Source organism: Crassostrea angulata, chromosome 4, assembly GCF_025612915.1.
Source record: "Crassostrea angulata isolate pt1a10 chromosome 4, ASM2561291v2, whole genome shotgun sequence".
NCBI classification, from domain to species: Eukaryota; Metazoa; Mollusca; class Bivalvia; order Ostreida; family Ostreidae; genus Magallana; species Magallana angulata.
In genome coordinates this window covers 25,975,569-25,994,662 of record NC_069114.1, presented here as the reverse complement: position 1 = coordinate 25,994,662, position 19,094 = coordinate 25,975,569, and the positions used below count along the sequence as shown (strand labels likewise).

The 19,094-nt window shown below is 33.3% G+C and overlaps 1 protein-coding gene across 7 annotated transcripts; it reads right to left on the bottom strand.

Moving 5' to 3' along the window:
- Positions 1–107: 107 nt before the first annotated feature.
- LOC128180378 (protein FAM53A-like) lies at positions 108–16,481 on the bottom strand. 7 transcript variants are annotated; one of them, XM_052848440.1, is made up of 5 exons: positions 16,361–16,481; positions 8,336–8,663; positions 5,864–5,924; positions 3,323–4,062; positions 108–3,021 (listed from the first exon to the last, which is right to left on the bottom strand). In XM_052848440.1, exons 2-5 carry the CDS (start codon positions 8,474–8,476, stop codon positions 2,728–2,730), a joined length of 1,236 nt encoding a protein of 411 aa, XP_052704400.1. In that variant the 5' UTR covers positions 8,477–8,663; positions 16,361–16,481; the 3' UTR covers positions 108–2,727. The 7 variants fall into 7 exon arrangements, with proteins under 7 accessions (XP_052704400.1, XP_052704404.1, XP_052704405.1 ...); XM_052848444.1 differs by lacking the exon at positions 16,361–16,481 and adding an exon at positions 15,949–16,310; XM_052848445.1 differs by lacking the exon at positions 16,361–16,481 and adding an exon at positions 14,363–14,618.
- Between the last annotated feature and the right edge of the window lie 2,613 nt (positions 16,482–19,094).

Genomic DNA, 19,094 nt, shown 5'->3' with positions numbered 1-19,094 from the left:
AGCTATAGGTCTAATTTGCAGACCTCACAGAAGAACTAATGAATAGAGAGAGAAAGAGGAGAGAGAGAGAGGAGAGATAGAGGAAGGAGAGAATCACAAACACAATGCTAGGAACAATTTTCATTTATTAACCACATAATTTCAACAATGCCATGATTTGAATCAATAACTAATTAATTACAACACGTAATTATGTAACCCTACGGTACATCAGCATCTCTACGACCACATCAGTCAATCAACACCCTGCTTTGTTCTGTATTTACCCACAATGAAAAATAAATTTCTGTGTATGCATTTGAAAAAACAAACATCCCCAAGGCAAATGAATTTAATACCACTTTGGTTGAATGTATCTATAATTCAAAGAATCAATAATCTGCCTCAGATTTTTTTACACACTTAATTTTAATTTATTTTTGGACAAATTACAATTATGAATGGAGTTATTTCAGCAAATATAAAATTACATCACTTTTATTTGCTATATATTATTATGACATTTCTTTATAACATCCCCCTTTCATTATCTTTATTTTTTCAAAGTTTACAGGAAAGACTTAGTAAGACACGGACAAGTTTTGTAGCTTTAACTGAGACAGAACATTTGAATAAAAATGTAAAAAGACATTTCACACACTACAGACGCTTACTGTAAACCAACTTTTTTGCGACAACTTTATTTCGCGATTTGCAGGAGATAAAATGTTTTTTCGTGATTCAAGATTTAGATTGTCTTGAAAATAATATATATAGCAGACACATTTGAGAACTGATCTGCAGCAAGAAATATGAATTCGCGATAACCAGGCTCTCGCGAACCTCATGAAAATTTCTCGGTCACAAATAAAAGTTGGTTTACAGTATCTAAGATTGTCTGAATCGTCATTTTCCTCAGTCACTAACACGAGCACTGTATGTTGATATGAAAACAAATATTTGCCATTTTGTGAAATAATCAGAGATATTCAAATAAAATAATGACAATTACGATATTCATAATGGTGATATGCCATTCAGTTAAACAGTTTATAACCACAGTTTATAACCACAATAAATCTAGAGATAAAATATTCAAATTTTACAACTACCATTAAATCTACAATGAGTTGTTGGAGGAGTTGTCTGATGCAATAAACAAAGCTACTACAGGTAAATTTAGTCTACCATACAGCATTTTATGGTTATCACATAAAACAGAATGCATTTTGATAAACTGGTATTCAATTAAACATTCATAAAGATTTTCTATTTAGATCTGTGGGCTTTTGAATAAATTACGAAAATGTTGCAAGCCCGATTGTTAAGAGAACATATTGTTGCATTGTGTCATTGCACCAAAAGTATAATTATAATAAATATTTTATATGGATTTCCACAATTCCATCAGCTGGTAAAAGTAAGTAAAAAAAAAAGAATATTAAAAGGATTTAAATTTTGACATTGAATGTCATATTATATAATCAAAACACACAAGAAAGAAGATATTGATATAAATAAGCAATGGGACACATGACATTTTCAGAACATGATAAATTTGAGACAATTGATCGTGCACAAATAATACACTTTTTTTCAATACCTGCTTTGCTAAACCCTACATGTAGTTTCTCCTTTAAAAAAAAATCAATTTTTTGAGGAATTTTAAAACATTATTCAGCAATGCTGCTTATGAATTCAAACTGGCCTGTATTTTTTTATACAATGATGAATACCGTACGTATTACTTAATTCAAGCTCTATGTTTCCAAATGTAAATGTTTTAAGTAGTCCACAGTGAAAAAAGAGGTGGGGTATTAATGACTGGAATGTATTTAATCCTCTTTCATGATTTAATGAGTCTTATGCTGGGTGACATCACAATAAATTTTTTAATGATATCCTATTTCTATGACATCACAATATCATGACATCACAATCTGTATGGTTTGTGCATTTATATATTTGATCCTTATAAAAAAATATGCAGTGTATTATCTTTTAAGTCTTTGCATGAATGTAATGTTCCAAGATTTTTTTTTTTAAAATACATCTATACCCGTATTCAACGTTTAAGATTATTTGTTAAGAAACTGTTGAATTCCCAATGGTCTATATGATAAAATTCTTCATGGAGGGTCACCTTGTTTTTATAGCTTCTACAGCTTCCTACCAATATGGTAATATTACATTACAATGTTTACATTGTATTAAGCTCATTGCCAGTTTATACTTAAAAAAAAAAAACCCACTAAACTTATCAAGCAAAAAATCCATATTTTCTTAGCAGTGGACCCTACTTCAATGTCATTGGGAATTCCTTAAAACTATAATACAGCATGTCACTTTTAATGACTCTGCTGAGGTATAAGTAATTATACAAAAATCCTTTTACTCTCTTATATTAATATCAATCAAATGAACTACATTTACACATGAAATACTTCATGTCAAAAATTCAAATAACGAAAAAGACTACTATGAAATACTTGGTTAATGGAAACTGCAATGTTACAGTGATAGGACCAATAGTCAAAACATTTTCTGGACGGAAAGGCTTTGTACGCACAAAAAAAGTGTAATTTTTGTTCTCCTCTGTTTGTAAAATTGAAAGAAAAAAACTCTCTTCATATTTGTACATGCAGTATATAACAAGAGAAAAAAATGTACTGAACAATTTCTGATTTCAAAATTGAAAAGCGTGAGAGTGTTTAGTTGAAAAAAAAAATTCAAAAACAACCAAAAACTTTAGTTTGTCTCAATTTGTTCTAAATCCAAGTCTTCTTGAAGCGGAAATATTTCTTCCACCTCCCCATGGTCTCCGAGAAGCTTGACTGGTCCATCTTCCTCTTCTTCGAGGTCATTGGGGTCGCGGTCCAAAAACTCGACGCTGCTGGTTCGTCCCTGCTCCATCTCAGAGATGGGACTCGTCGTGGACTCCATGGCTCGACTCAGTGGAACATCATTGTCCAGGGGAGAGCTGGCTATCGGCATGAGACTCATGACCGACTCCAATTCTTCATGAAAACGTGATACCCGCTTCTGGAAAACAAAAAATTATTTGTTCAAACCATTGTGATAGTAAATCATTTTAGAAATCCTCAAAACTTGCATTACATTTGAACATTCAAAGCCAACAAAAAATTTTTGTTCTGAGTGCCTATAAATTGGGAAAAATTTTCTAATTGAATATTTATGACTTGTTTTGGATTTCATCATCATTAACATTCTTACCCATGAAACTATCTTAAAAAAAAAAATTTAAACCCTTGCACCTGATACAAATTTTCATTTATTTAAAACTTAAACTGAAATTTAACTACTGAAATCATAAACAACTCACCTCTGTCATCTTTAAGAAATTCAGGGACGGTCTTTGATCATGGTCCCTTCGTCGTTTGACCCCGTATTTCCTGTCGTGAAGAACGGACGGCTGTGACCGACACCGAGGTATTCTGTGTCGGTGGGGTGAGGACTGAACTGACCCAATAAACAGAGGAACACTGGGCGTGGAGCCCGCCGACGAACTAGATGAGATTTGGTCCTCATATGAAAGACTACGGTTATCGAAAGCATGAAATTTTTGGTATGATGAAGCATCCTGTCGACCAGAGCAGGTCGAGGCGGACGATGGGCGTGGCACTGGTGATTCGGGTGGCGTGAATATATCCGGTGGTATGTGAAACCCGTGACTGCTACATCCTCCAGGCTCATAATGAAAATTTCGGGGAACTATACTAATAAAGTTTGAAGTCTGTTGACAATGTGCATTGTCTGTGTGTTGTGACTCTGAAGAGTTTATGTGACTGGGATTCGAGGACGACAGTTCTTTTTCATTAGATATCACAGCTATTGGCCGCCAAACTCGCGTTTCCTGAGGCTGCCACCTCTGGGGACACATTTTGTCTGGGGGGACAGACAGGGAGCGACAGTGCCTCTTGGATGGGGGGTCCACCTGACTGTTGAAATTCTTGTCACATAATGACTGCTCCCTGAGATTATCTGGGTAGTCCCCCTGAGGAAATCCGCCTAGGACTTTGTTGGTTTCATCAGGGTTCAACTGCAGTGTGTACACTTTTTTGTCTGGAACAAAACCAACAAAGGTTTACAAATCAACATTTAAAATTATTTACTAGTAAAATGGGTGTTTAAATCTAATTTTAAAAAATTAAGATGTCTTTCTCAGTTCTAAAAAAGCAATTTCAATCTGCTGAGGAAAAAAATATTCACACACATTTATATCTTTAAATTTAATCTAATTGGTGCAACTAATGCATTACTTTTTACAGTTATTTTTCTTTTAAATGGCTATATTTATACTTTCATGACCATATATTCAAAGAACAGTACATCTACCAGTAGGATTTCAGTAATTAATACCCATACAGTAATGAAATCTCATCTTGAGTTTAATTAACACACACCTTATTATGACCAAAAAGCCAAGACGTAATCTTGAATTGTGTATGCCATGATACAGTATGTGGTACCGTTATAGGATATGCTGTTTATTGATTTTTCTTCTCTGATACCTTAAAGATGCAACTTCTAGGACACAAAGCTTTCATCTGCTAGTCATATTACCTACGCATTAGTAGCCATATCACCTACGCATTAGTAGTCATATCCCAATATAGCACAGATCTATCCAATATTGAAAGACTCTATTTTTTAAAAATTAGAGAGAGAGAAGGTCAGAGCTAAATTTAGCTTTTAAAGTAAGTGATTGTAATTCTGACAAGATTGAAAAAGTAACGGGGAGTGGGGTTCTGAGGCTCTTCTGTTCCTTATACCTTATTATGCCACAGTCTGACGAAAGACTGATTATGCTATTCACAGAAAGTGGAATCTCATCTCCTAAAAATTCAATGTCCTCTATTTTGCCAATAAAATGTGTCCTATTTAGTAGCAGAAAAAAAGCCATTTCTAGTGTATTTGTTTAAATAATTACCGTCGGTAGGTTTCATTTGTATGCATTGTGGTATTTTTTTTCCATACAGTTTGAACAAGTTTGGCTCAGATAGGATAGCTAGTTGTACAGGAAATGCAAATTTTCGCAGATAATTGATGGTGTCAGGGAATTTTAAGCTCGGACAGAAAAATTCTTCCAAAGTGATCTAGATAGGCTTTTAGAAACACTTTGTGGTTCTTTAAATTTGTTGCCAGTCACAATCTTGAATATAAAGCAACTGCCAACATTTTTTAAATCTTCTTACGAGATCTTCAAACCTTCCAAACCTTAAGTGCCAGTATAGAATTTTGTTGTTTTAAGCTATTTTAAAGTATTATATGATTATTGTTATAATTCATTCTTTAAATCTATAAATATACAACGTGAACCTAACAGGCTTAAAAAGCCAATTTTCTTTGAAAAACAAAAGATATAGATCATTTCAAAATACAATGCACTGAGCAGTACCAGGTATTTCACATATCATAAAAAAGCTTTGACAATTGACTTTTTTTAAAAGCATTATTTGTAATATACATTGACAAAATAATGCTTTATGGTTTGTACAATCTCTCATACACACATTAAATAGCTACCTCAGGAACTAATTTAAAAGTATGAATTTTTAATACAAGCAACTTCTAATGTCAACCAGTCCGTGCTCGGATTTTATATTGGTTCAATATTCATTCTTGATTCTCGATCATCTTTTTTCATACTTGATGTATTATCTTCTTCTTTTTTTAAGCTTTGCAATTCAAGCAGGATACATTTATAGAATGATAATGACAATATTTAATCTGACTTTCCTGAGGGCAATGTCCGTGCAGAATGCCACCTGAAATCAGGTGTCTGGTTATTTTTTCTCTTTTTAAAGATTAGCTCTCAAGATTATATTGATTTGTGAACAAGTTTGAAAATCCTTGGAATTACCTGCCCCTGCCAACTTGGCCTCAGCATTGCGACTTAATTTAAAACCATCTCCTGGACGGATCTAAAAATTAAAAATATATACATTATACAAATATTAAATATCATATACAGTATATCAATAAAATTAAATTTCAAAAATATATAAAATCTGGTGTAGCTTGTTGCAATTTAATATCTTTTTTATCCATCACACAGTTTTTTTTTTTAGCAAGGTTTCAATTTTGAACAGATTAGACAAGGAAAATCAGATATTCAAAGTATCATAAACACCTCTGAAGTTTTCCTTCCTTTATACTGACAAAAAGCTATAGCTCTCGATCGGGCCCTTTTAAAACTCTTGATGATAAACAAACTATTTTAGAAAAGTTAAAATGATCAAATTTATTACATCTAGACTCTCTGCCAATTTTTTATTCCCCCAGCCCTACATAATTCTTACAACCTCAGGTAATTCAATCATATGGAACACTGCATTTCCTTTTTCAGGTGAAAGAGTCAAGGTTAATTGGCTTTGTCAGAGTGGTTGAAATTTTTACAGAAAAATCAATAACCTCTATACAAACTGACACCAAAAAGGTATATATTTATTTTGATATTATAAATTTGGAACTGATGTGAATCAGTGATTTTAGTACCAAGTGGTGCCAGTTGGATTAATTTTTTATTGTCCCTTCAAAGGTTTTATGTACATGTCCTTCAAAACACAGATACAGAGATTTGGAATAATATGATTATCAATACATGGGGGTAATCATAAAATTTATAATGTCTGCACAATGAACATGTCAACTTATGTTTAAATAGATTTTTTCCATTTGATAGAAATTTACTTGACATTTTTCTGCACGAAAAAATTAAATAAAGCTTTGCACTAAAAATACTAAATCTCTCTCCTTATTCCAATCTCTATTACCGTAAATTGTGGGTTTATATCTAGGGTTTATTTGGGATGCTCTTAGACCTCAATATAAAATATTTTGGATGGAAAACAGTTAAAGATATACTGGTATTTTAAGACATTTTACAAATTAGGCCACATCAATTTAATTTCCTGCTTGTTGGACCCACACACTCGTATTTAACTAAACCTACACAAATAATATTATTTTAAATTTCCTGCATCCAGGAAATTCTCTTCTACTCTCTGTTCTATTTGCACTCTATTTTAAATCGATATAGCTTGTACTTTTTTCATCAGATGTCTGATCAACAAGAAATTAAATTGGTGTGGCCTTAGGTCAAAAATTTATCTCTGGAAACTCCAAATGTTGCGATAGAAATAAACAGTGTCAATTTTTTTTTACGCCTGATTCCTGCAGCATCATATTATATGATCAGATACGATACCAGTCACTGAGATAGTAATTATAAATAAAATCTTAGTTCATCCCTATATTTAGGTCTAGGGAGTCCATTTTTGTGCAAGACAAAATATATCTTCCGACAAAAAAATACCTTTAGTTAGACAAACCATGTAAAAATTGAAAATTGGTAAATGTTACAAGTGCATGCGAACATCATGTGGATAAAATAAAGTTGATGTACAGCTACACAGATAAAAGATGTTAAAGAGATTTCTAAACTGTGATATATGACCATTCTTTGCCTCTACTTAGAGATAATTAAATCTGATAATAAACGCTCTTTTATGACATTAATACCTTTTTTCTCTAGATCTCATACATTGCTGTAATAATATACAGAGATCAGAAGTGACCAAAGTAAAAGGTTCTTGAGGTTTACTATTATAATAACGCAAGATTTTTTTTCTCACACCCAGCGGTCTTTTTCCATAAAAGATTAAAACAAAACAATATACCTAATAGCGACTGACAAGTGTAAGTCGTCATAGAACCAGATCTTCAATACCCTCGATGTACGTCAGATGACATTCATTAATGCATAAATGATTGTAAACTGAGATAGCTGTATTGAATTTATTAGAATAAGGAGCAGGGAACATGAGTAAGACACCAAATGATTATCTTCCCACTGTTGGAAGTTCTTTCAAAGGGACCCCAAAGGTCTGTTCTAGTCTAAAGCTTCTTTGTGTCTTCATAATATGGACAGATCTCTTTAAATATACAAAACAACTGAGATCCCAAGATCTCCAATTTGTGGGTCACAGCTCATATGCTGAGCAAATATGCTCCTCGAGCGAGTTTTTTGGTTCACTTGGTACATACGCCCAAGCCATTGCTATAACACTCCAAATTTTTAGAAAGTGACATGTGGATAACGTCAGAAGGAGAAATGATTTATTGTGTGATTTCAAGTAGCCAGAAAATTAAAATTTGGTCCTTTTTACACCCATCCACCCACCATTTTACCCACACCTACTCCCCCCGATTCCTCCAAAATACAAAATTGATATCTGAACTCAGATTTAAAGCGTTGATGACTGGAAAATTGATAAAATTCGTTCAATTCACTCAAAACTTAATCCATCACAACTTTGCGAGCTATACTTACAAATTTAATTTGAGATGCATTTTGATTGGCCGATTCCTCCAGAGACTGCTCACGGAACTTCTTGGCCAGGATGTCCATGGCCAGAACTGACCCCCCTTCCACTGGCTTGGGGAACAATTCACGGGCCACAAATGACGACATCGCTCCGAGAGGAAAAAGTATGAAAAAATCAGTGATTATCACAGACACACTTGGGAACAAACCAAGTCATTGTGGATCTAGGCGTCAGGACAGGTAACCGCGGAACTCTACCACACTAAAGATGGCAGCTGGAACATGGTCCTCCATAATTCATACTTATAGGTCTTGAATTTGGCCACAATCACACCTAAAACAATAAAACAATCATGTTCAGTAACACTGCATGGGATGATGCAGTTAGCGCGCTATTATTAGTTCCGCGGGTCTACTTTTCCAATGTCCCTCAGCTCCAGTACAAAAATATTTCCTGGCCTCAGCAACTAGGAGAGGGATATGAAAAAAAAAATCAATGTGCCCTGACTGCTTTATTGCTAAGATCAGATTACTGGGGTTTTTTTCTTTAGTACAATGATGTAAACTACACACTCAGAAAACTCCAATCTGTTTGCATTACTGCTAAGAGGTACCTGATATGCCGTTAAAAATGACGGCGTCCGGAGAAAATTCTCCCTCAATCTAACATACTTCATTGATTTCCATGTGTTGAATCAACATTGACAGCCTCCAGCCAAATATGCACAAAATTCTCCACCATAAAAATTCCCAAACCACACTATAAGCTTTTGAGCCTTTGCTGAGGTGTTTTTGTCGTTGTCAGAACCGACTTCAATAACCAATAAAAGGCCATCAATCTATAGGCAATTTTATATATATATATATATATATATATATATATATATATATATCACTCCTTATTCACTTAATCAAATGAGCTGTTGCTTGACTTTTCAGTTCAACACCTTTCAATGTAAAGGAGATATTTTAAAGCACTACACACACAAACATGGTTGTGGGGACCTCTTCACTTCCCAGCACGAAGGATTCACGCAGGGCAATGTGCCAGGGCTTACAAACGTGGTCACAAAAGACAACATTTGCCATGCTAAACACACTGTATTTGCACACATCGCAGAGCCAAAGTGGTCATTTAATGCAATACACAAGGTCGTTTAGTCTGCTAAGTATTAACAAAGACCCCTTCAAGCACTTACGGTACAACAGATTAAGAGAATTACACAAACTTCTTTTTTACTTTATAAAAGATTATTGATTTAAAATAAAATTATGTCACGATCAGAGCACACTTTCTGACTTACATTCTACGATCTTGCGGGTCCAATTTTTCTAATATTTTACTCATATAAATTTCCTCCTTCGACGAAATATGTTAAGAGATGTACTTTTAATAGATCTCATTTTACAGTTACAAACATGGCTTAAAAACCACTATCTGGCAGTGTCAACAATCAAGTCACCCCTTACAGGTACTGACATTTATCAGAACACGTACTGTGGAGCACTTGTGAAAATAACACTTAATTCATTGAGACAATATACCCCACAGCTACACAAGAAGGGTTGTTTTCTATCAAGTCTTAAACCCGTTACGTCATAACAAAAATTACTAAGATTAACACACACAAACTAAAGCCAACAAAAAAAAAAAAATGATAAAAAAATAACCTTTTTCGTCCAGAGTAACATATGATCATTCAAAAAACAAAGACAGCTGCAAAGAGATTCTGTTTTGAATATGAAATGTCATTGATTTCTTTGTTTTGGGAGATTAAATTCAACCTTGAGTATTAAACAAAAAAAACAAGAAGAAAAAAAAAAAGTTTGCATATCAAGATAAAGTGGGTGATCGGCTGAGGCTAGTTGTGTAGTTAAAAAAACATTTATTCATGCCTGCCTGGTGACAGAGCGGTGGAGAGTGATTGTTTCAAAATATTGATGTTCTAAGATCTCTGTAAATATGGTTCAAAGTTTAGCAAATACACTGACGTTATTAATGATAGCAGTAAAGCATTTCTAAGAGATATATGGAGGGTTTTTTTGTTTTTGCCACTCTTCTTCCTTAATACACAGCTACATATTGTATGATAGGGCAAGTTCTTATATCATAAATGACCCTGACATTCCAGGATTAGCTCGACAGAAAAAAAAATAATTTGGAATAAAGCTATCAAGTTTACACTGATAGATAATCAATGCAAACTTTTCACATACACATTATCTGTCACTGATAGGATTGGTCCATCAGAATAAAGTGCAATTTATTTTTTTATTTTTTTTAGGGGGGTGGGGTCTAGATTCTAGGGACTTACCAGTATGAGAGTGTATTAGAAAAGCAGTAAAAAGAAATAAATCACCAGTTTATATATATTAACCACCTACTTAAAAATAATGTTCTTTGTGTTTTAATTTACTGAAATCAACATTTTTCAAAGGAACTATAAACAACAATATCAGAATTTTGAGGTCAAATAAAACCTGTACCCTGACAATTCAGTCTAAATAGCCAGTGAATCAAATATTAATCTCCTACATTTGACAAACAGCTAACAATACATATTATTATACTTTCATGTTAAATACTGAAATCTGATTGGTTAAGACACAGTTGATAATCCGTTCTATTACCCTCAGCGTTAGCAACACACGTAGCAACGGGTAACACAACGAATTGTTACATGCGTGTAAATTATGCGCGTACGGTTCGGTAGAATTCACGTCATTTCTATATAAAAGCAGTAAAAAATTCTTTAATATTAAGACTTTCAGTATAATAAAATAAATAGTGCCTGTTTGGGAGGATAACAGTTGAAATTGACACCCCTCAAAAACCATTGTCAACCTCTGCTTCGCGTCGATTGACAATGGTTTCCTCTGGGGTGTCAATTTCAACTGTTACCCTCCCAAACAGGCACTATTTATATAATGTACAAATGATCACACTCACATTTGGTCTGCATACCAAATGTCCTTGTGAAAAGATTATACAATCCACTACAGCTTGATCTGACCTAGACAACATTTCAGTACGAAGAATGTTATCAAATACTGAGACCCGAATACAGACGACAAAAAGAATGCAAAGTTTACTAAACATGTCACACGCATTCACTCTTGCCAAGTTCAGATTTGATCGGGGCAATCAATAATATTAAGCATACACTATGTAACAAATCACTCTGAATTCCTGTAGATAAAATTGTCACCTTGCACACACAAATGTACTTATGTGAGAATTAAATGATAAGTGCCATGCATCTACTAACTGATCCAAATTCACTTTAGTTGGCACCAACAGCATATATCTCAGTTTTGGTTTACATACCGGTACTGTCATTAAACTTTATTGCACTGTGAAAACTACTTTGATGGTCATCATACTAGCATACACTTATCAAGTTATCATATTATCAATACAATGTATTTAGTAATAATACATGTAATATTACATGCTTTATTTTAACATGTGATAAGCAGGATCCACATCCATGTATAAACACTAAGCTTCACATGGACAGTTCAAAACTTTTTGAAGATCTTACAATTTTCATTCTAAACACATCTATCAATCAAGTAATTAGCTTTAAAGTCTTATAAACCTCAAAATTCTCAAATATATATATTTTTGGGGGGAATTTAAATTCTGATTACAATTGTACAGGTGAGACCATTTAAGACAAATTTCCTGTATCCCCCCCCCCCCCCAAAAAAAAATTGTACAAATATGGTGATGCAGTATAAGACAATTTATCCTAAACTGCATAAAACCAACAAAAAGCAGTCAATTCCAACCAATTCAGTTCTGTGACATGTTCAGGATGTTAATTATAAAGAAAGTAAACATGGAACCATTTCTCTTATAGCACATACGCCACTATGGTAACAATCCATTTTAATTCAATTGATAAATTAGTCACAAAGAGTATCAGAACTGACACAATATTCTATAGATCGCCAAATCCTATCTTCAAATACACGGCATTGGAAGAGAGTAAATATTTTAATTCTTGGTAATCAAACTGGCCTACTTTATCTTTGCCCCAAGCTCTATTGATTTTGAATGATTAAACGCAATAAATCGACTTTCGTGCTAGTATACAACTATCAATAAAACAAAAATTCTCTCTCTCTTACACACCATGTTTGAAAAGGACTTTGACTAGGTGTTCTCTCTCTGCAGTCCTCACAATATGCTAAGTTTGAAATCTCTCTCTCTCTCTCTCTCTCTCTCTCTCTCTCTCAATCTCTCTCTCTCTCATTGAAAAGGCCTTTGCATATCTTCTCTCTCTCTTCTCTCTTTCAACATATAAACACTTACAGTTTGAAATGTCCTGTTGTATAGGTTTCACTGTTGAGTCATCATCATTATTTCCCAAAAGAGCTTCTTCCAACACTAATGTAATAATATTTCCAACATGTACAGAGGAAATAGACCTCGCCAATATTTGCACTGCAGGAAGAGAGATCTGGATGGGGTCCAAGTCCCGAACAATGCCGGTCCACATACATACAATTACCGGCCTAACCTCTTATTAAAGGTCATTTATTTCCAATCTTTCACAAAAGCTCCAACTTTAGAGATATTTAAATATGTCAGAAGCAAACAACCTACTTGATTGAATATGTCAACTATAAAAGTTTGTACACAAGAAAATAGTTTGTTTGAAGCAATCTTCAGAGAGGGTTCTTTTTTTTTTTTTGAATATTGTTTATCACATTTTCAAAGCAATCTATTGCAGTTTTGATAACTCTTCACCCACACACTTCAAAAATTCTTTTCAAAATGCAAATACATATATGCATAATCCATTTAAATTCAAAAATTAGTTGAATGCGTTTCAGTAATTAGTTTCCATTCAAACTCTACAAACTGAGATATTTAATCTTTTGTTACTCAACATATGGCACACAAACACACACACACACATTAAAAAACTTATTTAAAAAGTTTAACAATACATATGCAGTCCTATTTATTGGCATATTGCTTAAAAGGACATCATTTGTACAAATTCTATATAAACAAAATATAAAACCTTTGAATTCCTTTCTTTCATGCACATCACTTTCCATATAAACCGTCATGCCATTGATTTTTTTCCCTTCATATAATGAACGGCAGTACACTACACGATTCTTGTGAATTGATGAGAGAGCATCTGCATAATGACATGTTTTCAATGTCAACAATAGCACTACTGTATATGCTTAATGTTGTACACCCCACCCTTACAAAAAAAAAAAATATGGAAAAGTGCCAGAATAACATCTCTGTCAATCAAATATGGCTCATCAAACTGTTTTTCAAAAGTTTAAATTTTAAACAAGTTAGTGTCTGTACCAGTCAATGACAAATTATTTTTCGTTTTAGAGGAAATTTTTGGAATAAAAAAAAATAAACATGTATTCAAATGTTATAATCATAGAAAAAGGTCCTGGCAGATTCAAACTCCTGACCAGCAAGAAAATTTTCCAGTGAGGTCATAACCACTAAACTTATCAAATTAAATAAAAGATTAATCCATGCATTAAAATCCCCACAATTTTGTGACGTACATAATCGAGACTGAGAGAAAAAGCAAGTTAAAAGACATGACTTTAAATTCTTGTGTGCATTAACACTATCAACAGATCTATAAGACTATGAAGGCCAAAGATCTAATTTTGACTTAATTTCGGTCATAAAAACTTAATGTTTTAGTCAAGAAGCAATAAAAATGCAGAAATATCCCTCTCATTAACATAAAATGACAGAAGCCTGTGGATTCAGTCAGAACTTCCAATACCTACAGCTTGTTCTCCCTTCTACTCAGCAAATATTTTGCTGGGTTTGTGTTTGGCTGGACAAATCTAATCCCTATGACTCATTGAAAACAGGGAATTAAGTCCCTCTTTTAATCCATTCTCCATTCTAACCTTCTGCTTTTCATTAGAAGAATGAATGTGTACAATATATATGCATGGATAATTGAATAAAAAAAACATGCTAGATAGAAAGAAAGCAATAATTTTAGGAAAGTACAAATATACCTTTAGTTAAAGTTTCCACAGAATCATTCGATCATTAAATCCCTTTCTTTCTCTACTCCTCCCAATCTGTTGAGTATTCAAATTGATTGAGCAGTACCTTTTTTTACTGGTATGTTTCGATATGGTGTTTAGAGTCAGAGTGAATATTATTCTTGTCCGTGTTTATGTCAACGTAATAGCACTTTGAGGCAAAATCAAAAGATTACATCAGAAACATATGAACAGGATTTCTCACTCCCTGTCAATCATCTGATATAATCACTATCAAACTGGGGGGGGGGGGGGGGGGGGGGATAGAGCACTGTGTGAAGAAACTCAGAAATAAGCCCCAGCAGTGAACTCATTGTTCTACATGTGGATTGTGTATGTCTAGCCTCTGGGCCCAGTTACCATAATTTTTTTGCATACAACTAATTAATACAAGAACACAAAATGATCTACTAACTGTTAAAATCAATATAATACATGTATTTACCCAGAAACACAAAATGAATGTTGTATTTCTGAAATACTTGTTTTGTCAATACATCATATGGACAAATTAAATATCAAATGCATTGTATTAGAAAAAACCCTATTTAAAATAAGAACAAACCAAAATTTTGCAAAAAGAAGGTTATTAAATTAGAAAAAAATAACATTATTAGAAATTACAGCATTCAGTTACACAGGATTTTCATTAAGAAGTGTTAAAACAACATAAGCTCTTTAGAAGATGTCATTAACTCACTATTTTTGTCATGGTTGAATGAGTGCAAGTTGTAACAGTAGACATTATTTCCATAACATTTGGAGTTTTTTTTCTGAAGGACTATAATTTAAAGTATATGAGAATATATCACGATTTTACGTGATCAATAGGAACTCGTTGAAACATAGTGTTAAGTTACAGAAAATGATGCCTCCATTTAGCAAACATCAATTCACAAAAGACAATTCTTAATTTACTTAAGTCTGTCCCAAGATATTTTTGCAGCACATTTGTCTAATTTTTAATAAAAATACACGTACATGAAAGAGGTGCAATTGAAATCGATGGAAGGGAAAATTTCAAAGATACATTGAATCTTCATTGACACAATATCATTTTTCACTCGTAAAAATTCACAGGAACGAAAACAGATATCTTATGGAGATTCATAATGGGGAATGTTCACATCTTTTCTATTTGAAAGCCACTCGGAATACCTGACAACTATTTTTCAACATTATCATCATGGTCTGGTGCAATACAAAAACATGATAAGCTGGAGGGAGCATTTCAATGGAGACATCTTGGAAATTGTTCATACTTTTTGTATGAGCATCCTTTAAACCATGAGGTAATATTTATAAATATCGAGAAATTAAGCAAACTGTGAATCGAGAATATCTTGGGACGGAGTATAGGCTCTGTATCTGTTCAATTGGTTATTCCTAACTAAATTGTTATGTTTATGAAATGAAGTAAAGCTATTTTTCTAACATTTCCAATGTATGAAATTCAACATAATGAGGTAATATTTAGAAATTTTGAGAAAATTAATATATCTCTCTCTCTCTCTGTCTCTCTCTCTCTCAAATACACCTTAGTATTGCCATAATACCTGTGATGTGGTAATCCTGTTTTCATGTCAATATTCACAACACACATACATGTATGCTATAGATTTCCTACCCGTGTTGCCTCGTCTTATCTCGTTTTAAGCTCAAGCGATTCTCAGCCGTTTTTTGACAAGCATTGTCCCTCTACATGGCGACACCAAAGGGTATAAAAGCTATATCGACCCAAAACAAAGTGTTAATCAGTCAATAATTACCAACTACACTAATTAGATGACACCTCTATACATTGCCAGCGCACCGTGAAAAAAAAACTGCTGAAGGGGTCAACTCGAGGCTATATTTACAAAGATAACAGCAAAAAATTTACATAAAATAAACCCGTTCCTAGAAATCGATCTAATGTGTGCGTGTAGTCTACGCATATCATGGTACAGATCCCAACAAAACACATACCCTGCATCTAGCGCTCACCGATTCCTCAGCCGTCACCCAGTCAGCTCAGCTCACTTTCTTTTTGGTTCGACGCAACATCCGGTGCATAGCGGTGTCCACAGTATTTGGCGTATAAGAAAACGTGGCTTGATTTTTTTTCTGAGATTAGCAGACTAAACCCCAGAGAGAAGAATTGTCAGTGTTCATTCGTTCACATTTTATTCCCTTGTGATTCTTTTTTCTTTTCCTTTTTAATCTCTAACGTTATACATGTATATAATTCTTGTCATGGAATAAAACTTAGTTTTGTAAACGTTTTATATATTTTATTCCTCATATCACTGAAATTGATTAGGAAACTTTACAAGCGCAGATCCAAAAAAAAAAAAAAAATACAGGGATAATTTTGTTTTTCAGGGCAGGGATACGATGCCTTAAATTACAAAGTAAATTTCAATTTTCCAGGAGTCTGAACCCCCGCCTCCGACACCCAATAGATCCGCGAATGTAATGAAATTATTTTTATATACCAAAGTGGAATAAATGGCACCGAACTGACCTCGTTAAAGTTCTATTTCAATACTATTATGCTTGTATATAATGTATGCATATTATTGCAGATAACATCAAATTAATTATCGTTAACAATTTTAATTAATTTGTGCTATTGTTTAAATCTTTTTTGTTATTTTTCAGCCTAAAACTATAAAAAAAATTCGCAAATGCAGCGCATTTTTCAAGATGACATATTTTTTTCACCAGGATTTGTTTGTAACCAGTATAAATAATGGCTCATTCAATCGCAACTTCTCAGACCTTTCGGGCAAGCTCAGAAACAGGCCTGCCAAGTTGCAATTGATGGTTCATTTTGATATTTTCGATGACATTTCCAGTATACACGTAATGTATAACGTATATAAACCGTTCCATATAAGATTACATCACAGCACCCCGCGTTGCATATGAATTTTTCTCATAAAAATGTACCCCTACCTAAAGCTACATTTCTTGAGAATATACGTCAGATGACTGCATGTGACAATTAATACTGATTTCATCATTATGGTAATGTCATATATATGGTTTTTTTTAATAAAGTCAAATATGACAGAAAAGATCACTTTTGAGTATTCGATAAATGGAGGGGAAAATCCTCAATATTTCGACCATCTGTTATTGTTAGTCAATGCCAGGGGTGATTTTTTTTAACCCAGAACCCCCCCCCCCCCCCATTTTCACAATCATATATGATTTCATAAACAAGATAATACATAAGGATTTTTTGGCATTCTCACTTTCACACTCTTTCTCTCCCTTTCACACTACATTCTCCTCAAAGCAAACAAAAAGGACAAAATATATAATTATAAATAAATAGATGCCAGAGATGACTTTTTAACAATTCTTTGAATAAAAAAATGATTTCAATGAATTGATATATATATAGATAAATACAGAGTGAAAAAGAAACTTTTTGCCTACTTTAGTGTAGGCAGAAAACTATTTTTTGTGCTCAAATTCAATAAGAAGATTTTTTTAAAAATTGCATTACTTTAAAAAATGAATTAAAAATTATTCATTTAGATCAAAGTCTACTCCTTTTCTCTTTTCTACGGTGGCTTGGTTAAGATGATGGGGGGGGGGGGGGGGGGGGGCTTTTCGATCAATAGCAATCTACCCGTCTCTGATGGTTTAGGCGTGTGTGTCAAATTTTAAATTTGGGAAGAAAAATTTATTTTAAAATGATTTGCATTAAGATTAACATAAAAAAATCCTAAGAAAAAACGCAACAACAAATTAATCCTTTTTTATAATTGTTGTTTACAGAGACAAAGTTTGTGAGAAGCGGAGCGGATCAGACACTGCATGTTGACGTGGGAAGATGCAATATTATTAGCGTCTGAAAGCCATGGCAATTAATTAACAAGTCTGAGATGCAAAGTTCACGAGATTGCGACAGTATCCTACATGTAATGATAATTATAGACAAAACATTGCAGCAGGCCTCCACGCGTAAAGTACGTTCATCTACATGTACATATTTATGTTCCACGTGAATGAAGTACCCCATGGATAATTACATTTCAGGCACTAAAAAACGGGCAGGGGGCTGTTCCTTTTTTTTTTTTGGTCATCCGACATTTCACTTAATTTTACAATATTATTAGATAATAACCATTTTAAATAAACTGTTTTTATTTTTTCGTAAAATTGAAAAAAAAAATATGATACTGAAAGTTGGTGCAAAGAGTAAATGTTCAAAATCAACACCAACAACAACAACCCCCCCCCCCCCCCAGGAAAAAAAATTGAAAATTTGAAATTCGTTTCATTTTATTTTTCTTGTAAAGATGTTGAGGTTGGTCTGACACCCCACTCTCCACTTTAAACAAAAATAAACACCGAAGCTACAAGTTTGCATTTTATATGTCTGCATTTAATAGATAAATACATGCAATACCTAATTGTAACTTAGTCGTATATTTCTATAGAATTGAGGTACCTAAAACGCAATTACTGATTTTTTTTCATCCCTAAGTTTCCTTCAATTTAGTACTATGTATTTTTGCATCATCTATGAAATTCATTCATATATATATTCCATATAAATGAACCAATGCTGTGAAAAAATATACATATTGCTACTGACACTTACATCAAATTTTTTGGGGTAAAAATTTTATTAACTGACATATTTAAGCATTGACTAATAAGTTCGTTGAATTATTCTATAATATAATAAGATGGTGATTAT

Coding starts and splice junctions, on each gene's coding strand:
- LOC128180378 (XM_052848440.1), bottom strand. CDS start 8,476: ATGTCGTCATTTGTGGCCCGTGAATTGTTCCCCAAGCCAGTGGAAGGG. Junction 4,063..5,863: donor GGCCAAGTTGGCAGGGGCAG/GTAATTCCAAGG, acceptor GTTTTGTTCCAG/ACAAAAAAGTGTACACACTG. Junction 3,022..3,322: donor ATTTCTTAAAGATGACAGAG/GTGAGTTGTTTA, acceptor TTTGTTTTCCAG/AAGCGGGTATCACGTTTTCA.